The sequence below is a fragment of the Monodelphis domestica genome, chromosome 1, assembly GCF_027887165.1.
Source record: "Monodelphis domestica isolate mMonDom1 chromosome 1, mMonDom1.pri, whole genome shotgun sequence".
NCBI lineage: Eukaryota > Metazoa > Chordata > Mammalia > Didelphimorphia > Didelphidae > Monodelphis > Monodelphis domestica.
The window spans coordinates 49,865,416-49,875,944 of NC_077227.1; the positions used below are offsets into that span (position 1 = coordinate 49,865,416).

A 10,529-nucleotide genomic window follows, 5' to 3' on the forward strand; every position below is an offset into this window, starting at 1 on the left:
TGTCTGACCCCTGTGAATACTGTACAGGTCTGGGAGGGGGGCAAAGACTTTGTATAGAAAGCAAACCTGTCTAACGTTTATTTATGATGTAAAAATCTCTAGCGAGCCCCCGCCGGCCCTCCCGCAGACTAAAATAAACACGACGGCTCTGTCCGGCGTCCATCCAGGCAGTGGAACAAGCTCCGGGGTGGCTCTCCAAACAGGTTCTCCAGGGCCTGGGAAGGGTGGGAGGCGCGGAGGCTTTGCCCGGCTTCACCCGTTCACCGTGGGAAGGGGACCTCGAGAGTATTCCCTCCCCCGTGTATGGAGGGAAAGACGGAAGCCCAGTCAGGCTGTTCACCCAATAAGCATTCTCTAAGCAGCCAGATGCCAGGATTGCGCCAGCTTTTGGGATACAAAAACCAAACACCTCCAGCCAGCATTAGCGGACCAGACGGGGAACCCCAAGATACCACAGGAAAAGTGGTCGTCTCCTTCCCCACCCCACCTACCAGGTCACCCAGACCTGCCCCCCCCCCCCCATTACTGGAGAACAAGAGGACCAGTGACTTTAGAAAATAATTTAATTGAGAAAACAGTAAAGCACATTCTCATTCTTCAGACTGGGTGAGAGGGCCACTGTGCCTTAGGCAATAGCTACAGGTCCCCTCCCTAAATGACCACTTCTCCAGCCTCCGTTTCCCTTACCTACAAAATGGGAGTTATGGTAGCACCCACCTCACTGGATTGTGGTATCAAATGAGAGAACATAAACCCTCTGGAAACCTTCCCATTCTCTGGCAATATTTTTACCCAACTCTTGCCAGTGATGCTCCCTGGCACTGGCAAAGCGCCCTTGTGTTCTCGCTGCTCTCGTCTGCTCCGGGGAGAAGGGCAGCCCATGTTTGCCCATTTCCTGGACCCTCGCGGGGACGTGGGGTGGGGGGGGATGCTGGAAGGTGCTCGGCCGGCCGGTCCCGCACACAAGGATGCAGGACGCGGTTTTTCACAGTCAGTCTGCCATCTCCTGGTCGCCTCGGCTCCCACCACACGCCAAGCCAGCAAAGATGAGATTTCAAGTTGAGAGGATGATTAGTTTGTTACATCAGGATTGTCTCCGACGCAGCTCGCTCCAGCGGCTGTTGGGGAGGGACGCCCATTCCAAGGACTGGGAAAGGGACCCCGAGAGGGGATCTCAGTGCACCGGCCAGGAGAGTCGAGGGAAGGGGGGCATTTAGCACAGGGCGGGGGTAGCCAGCAGGGCACCCCAGCCAGGTGTCCCGGAGGGGCCCGCTCTCTTCCCTTTGAGCACGAAACAACCACAGAGGGCCGCTCTTTAACCCCTTCCCTGGGTCAGCCACCCCGTCCGAGGTGACGCCTGATGAAAGCGGTCCAGGTCAAAGGAGAAGAGCGTTAAGGGGCTGAGCCCCGGCTGGGCCCCTCCACGTCGCAGGGACCCACATGATGCCCTTCCAGGGGGTCGGGGAGAGGCGGGGGCAGGACCCCGGGAGGAGCACCAGAGGGGCCCGGCGGAGAGCAGACCCAGAGCCCTCTGCTTCCAGCACGCACAGTGGGACAGGAGGGCCCTGTGGTCAGAAATGGGGCCCTCGAGCCCTCTCTCTTCAGGGCGGGAGGTAGGGTTCGGGAGCCCCCCCCCCCCCCCCCGCTTCTGCTCAGGGCTCCCAGAGGGCTGCGTTCCTCTGCCCACCCCCTCCAGGCTTGCATCTGGCAGCAGGATGTCAGAGAGGAGGGAGCGGGTGACTCTCGGGCCAGGTCACTGCAGCGTACAGGCTGGGAGGGAGACAAGGAAGAACCAGCAGTGAGCAGGTAGGGCCGGGGATTCGGGGGCCCCTCTGAGGGTCTCTCCAAGGCCCCCACCCATCCTGGACCGGAAAGATGGGAGACTGCGCCCAGGCCAGTCCTCTGCTCACGGCGGTACTCACAGCTTCGCACAGACTCGGACAGTCCATCTTTGTCCACGGACTCGGCTTCCCATTGATTCTCCTTCATCTGGGAGAAAGACCAGAGAGGGGTGAAGGACGGAGAAGGGAGAGATGACGAGGGGGGACACGGAGGCACAGGCACGGGGGACGGATGGGGCGGAGGGCAGAGACGGGGGTGCTCGGTACCTTGAGCTGCTCCTTCAGGTACTCTGCTCGGCCCATCAGGGTCTGGATCTGTCGGGGAGAGAGGCCGCCCTCCCCGTTACCCACCATCCCATGGGGGCCCCTCCCAGCAGCTCCCACCCCCAGCCCCGGGCTCTGTCCCGTCTCCATCCTCCCACCAGCCTCCCGGCCCCGTCGGAGCGTCCCAGGGCGCAGCGGAGGGAGAGGGCCGGCCGGCTCCCGGGCCTACCTCGGCGTGCAGCAGCTCCCGCCTCCTCCCCGCCGGTTCAGCTGCAAAGAGAAGGGGCCGCGTGAGGCCGGGCCGGGCCGGGGGGAGCTGGGCGGGCAGGGCCCCTGCACTCACCTGCCAGGAGCAGGAGGAGCTCCCCGAGGCTCTGCTGGTACAGCTCCAGGGCGTCCCCGTCCTCCGGGCCCTGCTCCTCCTAGGACACGGGCCAGAATCACCGGGGGGCCGGGGCAGGCCCCACCCAGCCGGCCTCCATGCCCGGCCACTCACCTTGGCCATAGCGGCGGAGGCCACGTCCAGGGCGGCCACCAGGCGCGGCTTGTCTCTGGCCATTTCTGCAACAACAGGGCAGGGTTCGAGGAGGCCAGACTGAGTCTAGGCCCGGCCCCATGTGGCTCACAGCTGAATCTCAGAAAGCGTCTCGGGTTCTAGGACCGCCTCCCCCGCACTAACTTCCTCCCAGGGCCCCGGCGGCTGTGCACGCTTTACTTGGACACGAAAGCTGGAGGGGCTTTGTGCGCCCCGACCCGGTCACTGGCTCCGTTTCTCCCCAGGTCAGGGGGGCCCAAGGGACACCGAGCCCAGGACCCAGGAGGCTGCCGCCCCCATTTCTAGTCTGGCACCCACAAGCAACAGGGCGTCCACAACATGGGAGGCAGCGGTGGACAGTCAGGCCCATAGACGGGAGGTCCTGGGTTCCAATCCGACCTCAGACACTTCTTAGCTGGGTGGCCCCGGGCCGGCCCTCACTGCTCTTTTGCCTCGGAACCAAGACCCAGAATAGAGTCTGAGACGGAAGGGAAAGGCTTAAAAACAAACACGATCCCCGACTTCATGAAGCACATTCTGCAAGGGCACACCAGAAATAGCGAGGTGGTTCAAGAGGAGAGTGCGAGAAAAGCTGGGCGCCAAGGACAGGAGCCCGGCCCTGGGAGGGGAGAGTGGGGCCCTGAGGAGGGGGAGGGGAGCCGGGCCCTGAGGAGGGGGAGGGGAGCCGGGCTCTGAGAAGGAGGGGGGGAGAGGGGTGCTGAGGAGGGGGAGGGGAGCCAGGCCCTGAGAAGGGGGAGGGGAGGGGGCCCTAAGGAGGAGGAGGGGAGCTGGGCCCTGAGAAGGAGGGGGAGGGGGGCCCTGAGGAGGGAGAGGGGAGCCAGGCCCTGAGAAGGAGGGGGGGGGGGCGCTGAGGAGGGGGAGGGGAGCCCTGAGGAGGGAGAGGGGAGCCAGGCACTGAGGAGGGGGGGAGGGGGGCGCTGAGGAGGGGGAGGGGAGCCAGGCCCTGAGAAGGGGGAGGGGAGGGGGGCCCTAAGGAGGAGGAGGGGAGCTGGGCCCTGAGAAGGAGGGGGAGGGGGGCCCTGAGGAGGAGGAGGGGAGCTGGGCCCTGAGAAGGAGGGGGGAGGGGGGCGCTGAGGAGGGGGAGGGGAGCCGGGCCCTGAGGAAGCCTTGAGGGAACAGCCATGCCAGCTGGCCGGTACCTTTGAGGAGGTCTCGCGCACAGGTGCCCTGCTGGAGAAGGGCCCGGTTGGAGGAGCCGACCAGGGCTTTGAGCTCCTCGGCCCTCGACACATACTGAGCCACCTGCAACCAAAGAGGGGGTGGGCAGGAGGGGGGCTGAGGGGCCCCCAGACAGCCGCCACCCTGGCCCCAGCATCAGACCATCCCAGACGCCCTTCTTGGCTTGGGAGGAGGATGGTGCCGCGGTGCTAAGCATTGAGGGTAAAATGACTTTCTGGCTGAGCCCGATGGGACGGTGAGGACAGCGAGTGCCGCGCACCCCATTCTCGAGGGGTTCCTGGGGATGGGGGTGATCTGGGGGCGCAGTCACGCGGTCCCGGGACTCTCACTGACCTTCGCCTTAATCGCCTCCTTGCGCCTGGCATCCACTTCATCTGAGAGAGGAAGGGGGTGAGGAAGTCACCTGGGAGACCCCGAGAGGCCCCAAAGGCCCCGCATCCTAAGCCATCCCCTCGGCCATGGGCAGGAGCCTCCGGTCTGGCCATCCCCGCCCCGCGTCCCTGATCTCCCGCCATCTCAGGGCCGCCACTTTCTTCCCTGGGCCTGGCCCGAGTTCCTTCGGCTTGGGCGGAGCCTGGAGGGTCCTGTGGGGACCCCCGGGGGCAGGGCTGGAGGCTGAGCGGGTCCCAGGAGCTACTCACAGTGTAAGGCTGGAACAAAGTAGTCTAATGCCTTGCAGTAGAGAGACAGGGCAGACGCAGCGTCTCCCTCCTGGTCCTTCTTCACAGCGTCCACGACCAGAGCAGTCTGGGAGATGGGACGAGTCCAGGGAGGTCCGGTCAGGGCCCGCCCTGTCGGCCGGCCGCCTCCCCCACAGCCCCCCACTCACTGCCTGCTCCAGGCTCCTCCCGCTGGGCATGTGCTCGAGGTCCACAAAGGGGTGAGCGAAGAAGTCCTTGAAGGAGATGCGCCTGTCCGGGTCCCGCTCCAGGAGCCGCTGCAGGAGGTCTCGGCAATTCTGGGAGAGCTGCGGCCGAGTGGGAAGCTGGGAAGACGGAGATCTCTGAGCCTCTGGGGCCTGGCGTGGGGCTCCATGATGCACCCCAGCACCCAAGAGGGCCCCCGGCTTCCTAGCGGAACACACCAAGGCCCCAGGAGGCCGAGGGGAGGCCCACCATCCTCTCCTGGCCAGCGAGGAGGCTGAGGGAGGGCGAAGGAGCGGCCTCCCCCATGGCCACCCCCCACTTCTCTGAGAAGCCACCCCAGCTCACTGACTGGCCCCCAAGACCCACGTCACCCCAGCGCTGGGGCCCCGGCCTACCTCGATGACACGGTTGCTACGAATCTTCTCCTCCAGCTCTGTGAATGACTTGGAGGCGAAGGGCGGCTGGCCAAAAAGAGCCTCTGGGTCGGCGGAGGGGGAGAAGAGGGGAGACGGAGGGAAGTCGGGAGTAGTTGGGGCCGGACCCGGAGGGGAGGACTCAAAAGCCTCAGGGGCCAGACGTCCCAGGGGGCAGACGGGGAAACTGAGGTCCAAGCCACTGGGGGGCCCCGGAGGAGGAGCGGGAGCCCCAGGGGGACATCCCAGTCTAAGCTGTGGGCATCCGAGCCTGGCCTGGGGACTTCACGTTCGATGGAATGAGAAATCCATCCTGGAAAGCCCCATCTCCGTTCTTGGGGCTCCAGGTTTGGTGGGGATACCGGGAGGGGATCGTTCTGTCTGCAGGCGGAGGATCCCCGAATCTTAGCAAGGGGAGGGCCCCGGCCGAGGGAGTGACTTTCCCAGGGCCCCACAGGAGTTCGGACGTCCCCGGACCTCCCCGGACGTCCCCGGCCCCAGTGCAGGGCTCTCTCCAGGCTCCCTGCCAGGACCAGCGCTCGTGCCGTCCCTCGGGTGGCCCGATGCCCAAGACCTCCCTCTCCTCCTGGACCCCCAACAGGGCCCTCACCGTACAGGATGACGCCGACGGACCAGAGATCCACCCGGGCGTCGTACTGGCGTCGACACACCATCTCGGGGGCCATGTAGAGGGGGGAGCCTCGGAGCACGTGCTTCTCATCCCAGGGGGACATGTGCTGTGCGAAGCCGAAGTCTGGGGGGAAGCGAGGCTGGAGTGACCGACAGGCTATTGTGGGGGCTCACCGCCCTCAAGCCCCCGGCAGCAACAGGATTTCTGAGGCCGATAACTCTGGGCTCCCCATAACGCGGTGCCCCTTATCCCCTCCCCTCCAAGTTCTGGAGCGCCCCGAGCTCCCTCCACACAAAGGCTCCTTTGTGCCTCGGCAGAGGCTTCGCCCGGAAGGAGGGCCTCGTCCCACCGTCGGCCCCATCCTCTCTCTTCCAGGCCCAGCTGAAATCTCCCCTCCTCCAGGAAGACTGCCCTGACCCCTGCAGCCCATAGGGAGAGCCCCCCTTCCCGGATCTGGGGTCAAGGATTGTAGTCCCAGAGGCTTGAGGGACCTCGGACGTCCTGGTGTCCTTTCCGTGCCATGACCATCAACTGGGGTCCTTCCATAGTCACACAGCGTCCACACTGGCCCTCATTCTGTCCTTTCCAGCCCCTCCTCTCACTGTTCTAGCCAGGAAAGGTCTTGAAGACAAACTGGGAGGCCCCCAAGGACTAAGGGTCAGGCCATGGCCAGTTAGGGTCGGTCTTCGATCAGTTAGGAGTCAATCTGTGTTCAGGATTAAGGGCAGGCTGGGGCCTGGGTTAGGGGCCAGTCTGTGGCCAGGGTCGGGTCAGTCTGTGGCCAGGGTTAGGGGTCAGTCTGTGGCCAGGGTTAGGGGTCAGTCTGTGGCCAGGGTCGGGTCAGTCTGTGGCCATGGTTAGGGGTCAGTCTGTGGCCATGGTTAGGGGTCAGTCTGTGGCCAGGGTTAGAGGTCAGTCTGTGGTCAGGGTTAGGGGTCAGTCTGTGGCCAGGGTTAGGGGTCAGTCTGTGGCCAGGGTTGGGTCAGCCTGTGGCCAATGTCGGGTCAGTCTGTGGCCAGGATTAGGGGTCAGTCTGGCCAGAGTTAGGGGTCAGTCTGTGGCCAGGGTCGGGTCGGTCTGTGGCCAGGGTTAGAGGTCAGTCCGTGGCCAAGTTTAGGGGTCAGTCTGTGGCCAGGGTCAGATCAGTCTGTGGCCAGGGTTAGAGGTCAGTCTGTGGCCAGGGTTAGGAGTCAGTCTGTGGCCAGGGTCGGATCAGTCTGTGGCCAGGGTTAGAGGTCAGTCTGTGGTCAGGGTTAGGGGTCAGTCTGTGGCCAGGGTTAGGGGTCAGTCTGTGGTCAGGGTTAGGGGTTAGTCTGTGGTCAGGGTCAGATCAGTCTGTGGCCAGGGTCGGGTCAGCCTGTGGCCAATGTCGGGTCAGTCTGTGGCCAGGGTTAGGGGTCAGTCTGTGGCCAGGGTTAGGGGTTAGTCTGTGGCCAGGGTTGGGTCAGCCTGTGGCCAATGTCGGGTCAGTCTGTGGCCAGGGTCAGATCAGTCTGTGGCCAGGGTTAGGGGTCAGTCTGTGGCCAGGGAATGAGCATGAAGAAAAGCGCGCATCTCCACGCCAGAGAAGGCTCCTCCTTGGATGAACCTCAAATACTGGCCACAGGCCATGGGGGGGGGGAGAGGAATCTGCCCCCCCCACCCGGCCCCTGGGGGCTCACCAGCCAGCTTGAGGTGGGGCTTCTCCAGAGAGCTCAGCAGGATGTTCTGCGGCTTCAGATCCAGGTGAGAGATGTTCCGGCTGTGCAGGAACTGCAGGGCACTGGCTGAGGGGGATGACGGGGGAGCAGAGGGGTCAATCCCAGGGGGCCTCCCCGCTGCCCCAGGCCTCCAGCCTCCTGGAAGCACCCTCTGGCCCACGTGCTAGGCCCCGCCCCCTTCCGGAGGGAGGAAGTGCTCCCATTGGCTGCTGGGCAGAGGGGCGGGGAGGCCTAGTGGAGAGGGGGGAGGGGAGTAGCTCCTCCAGAGTGGCGCCTCTGGCCACAGCCAGCGCCCTGTGCCCTCTCTGGCGCCCACAGCTCCGGCTCTCTATGCCCCACCCCCCAGCCTTACCCAAGTGCTGCAGGAAGATGCGCGCCACCTTCTCCGGCAGGATGCGGCGGCTCCGGATGAAGCGGGATAGGTCACCCCCCGCACAGAACTCCATGATGAGGTAGATGTTTTCACCGTCCCACTGAGGAGGACAAAGGCGATGGTGTGAGGCCCTAGGAAGGCCGAAGCCCTTCATCCTCTCCTTGGTGGGCGAGGCACTGTGGATCTCTCATTGGCCAGGTGCAAAAGTGAGCCACAGAGGCGCTCACTCGCCCAGGGGCCACCCTCTGCCTTTAAATCCAGGGCTTTATCCACAACTAGGGGCAGGGAGTGCTGGGCCTGGGATCAAGCTGGATCGGAGTTCAAATGCAGCCTCAGACACAACGGGGCCTGTCACTGAGCCTCTGTGTGCCTCGGCTTCCTCACCTGTAAAATGGGGATGATAAGGGGCCTTCCTCACAGGGTTGTGGTGAGGCGCAAATAATCATAATCATAATCACGGATGGTATTATTGACGGGCCGCGGGGCCAACCTACGCCCCGCCCAGCACCTGTAACAAAGCCCCAGCAGAACCGGGCAGAGCCCAGCGCCCGGACACCTGCAGCCTGAACCTCCCACGGGACCCGCCATCAGCCTGGGAACTACCCTCCAGGCAGCCCACCTTAACCAGTGGAGGCAGCACAGAGGACCTCATCTCCACTCAGGCGGAGGCTCTTCCCTGGTGTGGGGCCCCCCCAATAAAGCTAGGCTGTAGCCTCCCTCTGGTCTCATTAGGCTCTCCTTGGAACCCCTCTGTCAGACCCACAATTGTGATTATTATTGCTGCCAGCATCTCAGCAGCGCCTGCTCTGGGGGCATTGCCAGGCTGGGGCTTCTCCTTGGCACGGTGCCAGGCCCAGGGTGGGCGCCTCGGAGCCCTCCCCGCCCCCACACCTGGAAGTCCTTCAGCTCCACGATGTGGGGGTGCCGGATAGCCTTGAGGATCTCGATCTCCGTCAGCAGGTTCTCCACCGACGCCTTGTTCAGACTCTTCTTGCTCACACACTTGATGGCCACCACCTCCCGGGTGTCCCTCTGGAGACACAAAGGCGAGCCCGGGCTCAAGCTGGCCCCTAGCATAAGCCACTGGGGCATGAGTATTTTTGTCAGACACCGCACTGGCGCAGCACAGGAGGACACCGAGGCAGAAACGAATCAGTCCTGCCCGCAAAAGCCAGGCCGATCCGGGTCTAAATCTGGCCTCAGACACTTCCTAGCTGAGTGACCCTAGGCGAGTCACTTGCCCTCCCCCCCTTTACCACTGGATCACAGAGAGGAAACGGAAGTTCAACAACTGATCCAAGGTCCCTCAGGCTTGTCTTAGAATCAGTATTGCTTATTGGTTCCAGGTTCTAACCCAGAAGAACCAGCAGGGTTAGGCAATGGGGGTTAAGTGACTTGCCCAGGGTCACACCACTCAGAAGTGTCTGGGCCAGACGGGAAGGCAGGAGCTCCCTGTCTAGGCCTGGCTCTCTATTCCTCCTGGAGGCCCACTCTAGGGTCCGACACAGCCCCACCTGGGCTCAGGACAGATACACAGCCAGTGGCACACAGACCTTATTTATCGGGGCTCCCAGGCTCTCTGGGCCAGCTTGTCTGGCTTCCGGAAGGCCCCCAGGGATAGCAGCTAATGAGGCCCAGCCTTTACATCCAGGTCCCTTCGGGCACATGAAGCGGCCTTGGGTGGGATGGGGAGGGGGGAGGAGCCGATTACCGTTCAGGGGGCCGCTTCCTCCGAGAAGCCCTCCCTGGCCTCCTCAGTCTAGAGCTCTGGCTGCTCCTCAGGTATCTCACTTGTTTCTCTGGGTCAGTGTGGCAGCCACCCCATCCCGGAGGGTGGGAGTTCTCGGAGACCAGGAGGACCTGCTCCTCCTCCTTTCTGCCTACGTTTCCCTGGCCTTTCCCGGTCTTGGGTTGCTGCTCCCGCCCACAGCTGGCAGGTAAGGGCAGGCCTGGCCGGAGCTCCGGGATCACCGGGAGCCGGTTGGGCGCCTCCCCCCTTCCTGCTCGGCGGAGGGCGGGGGAGCTCGGGGACTCGCCGTCCCTTCCCCCAATACCCGGTTTCGCTTCTCCGAATGGGTTGCTGCAGGGGTCAGGCGGTCCCGGGCAGGGGCTGGGGGGGACCAGAAACCAGAGGCATCCCGGAGCGCCTCCCTCCGTCGCCCGCTCCCGCCCCTCGCGCGCCCGCCCCCCACCTTGCCGTAGGCCTTGTACACCGTGGCGTACGTGCCGCTGCCCAGCCGCTCGGTGAGGATGTAGCCATCGAGGCGCGGGGGCGCCCAGCCGGGCCCCGCCATGATGGTCCTGGCCCCGGCCCGGGCCACGGCCGTGCGCGGCGCTGGCAGCGCAGGCCCCGCCGCCGCTTCCTGGTTGCCGGCTGGGCTCCACGCTGCCCCCAGCGCCCGCCGCGGGCAGTGCAAGGCGGCCAGCCTCTGGGTCTCCGGCGATAGCCCCTGCCCCTCGACTCGCGCGGGGCCGGCAGCCATCCCTTTGTAGGCGGGGAAACTGAGGCCTCGCAGGGCCGCCCGACCCTGCCCTTCCCGTCCGGTTCCGGAAGTATTGGCCTCCCCCCTCCTCGGCGGGGCACGGGAGAGGGGGGCGTCCTGCGCGCGCCCTTGGGGCTCTCCTCAGGCCCATCTGCTTTCCGTCCCCCTCCCAGGGAAGGGTCGTCCATGTCGGAGCCCATCGCGAACGCTTCTCTGTCTCCAA

General features: G+C 64.5%; 1 protein-coding gene across 3 annotated transcripts; it reads right to left on the reverse strand.

Moving 5' to 3' along the window:
* Window positions 1–545: 545 nt before the first annotated feature.
* On the reverse strand, window positions 546–10,486 carry ULK3 (unc-51 like kinase 3). 3 transcript variants are annotated; one of them, XM_001379589.5, is made up of 16 exons: window positions 10,016–10,486; window positions 8,715–8,855; window positions 7,803–7,923; window positions 7,412–7,516; window positions 5,730–5,873; window positions 5,102–5,184; window positions 4,670–4,825; window positions 4,482–4,587; window positions 4,174–4,214; window positions 3,801–3,903; window positions 2,602–2,666; window positions 2,449–2,527; window positions 2,335–2,375; window positions 2,109–2,156; window positions 1,923–1,989; window positions 546–1,770 (listed from the first exon to the last, which is right to left on the reverse strand). In XM_001379589.5, exons 1-16 carry the CDS (start codon window positions 10,304–10,306, stop codon window positions 1,754–1,756), a joined length of 1,608 nt encoding a protein of 535 aa, XP_001379626.4. In that variant the 5' UTR covers window positions 10,307–10,486; the 3' UTR covers window positions 546–1,753. The 3 variants fall into 3 exon arrangements, with proteins under 3 accessions (XP_001379626.4, XP_007478233.2, XP_056654825.1); XM_007478171.3 differs by lacking the exon at window positions 10,016–10,486 and adding an exon at window positions 9,535–9,953; XM_056798847.1 differs by lacking the exons at window positions 8,715–8,855; window positions 10,016–10,486 and adding an exon at window positions 8,208–8,669.
* Window positions 10,487–10,529: the final 43 nt, after the last annotated feature.

What these genes read in the sequence shown, in the direction of transcription:
- ULK3 (XM_001379589.5), bottom strand. Translation starts at nt 10,306, where the DNA reads ATGGCTGCCGGCCCCGCGCGAGTCGAGGGGCAGGGGCTATCGCCGGAG. An exon ending in TGGAGCTGAAGGACTTCCAG is followed by an intron (nt 7,924 to 8,714) that starts GTGTGGGGGCGG and finishes TGTCCTCCTCAG; the next exon opens with TGGGACGGTGAAAACATCTA. An exon ending in TGCGCGAGACCTCCTCAAAG is followed by an intron (nt 2,667 to 3,800) that starts GTACCGGCCAGC and finishes CTGTTGTTGCAG; the next exon opens with AAATGGCCAGAGACAAGCCG.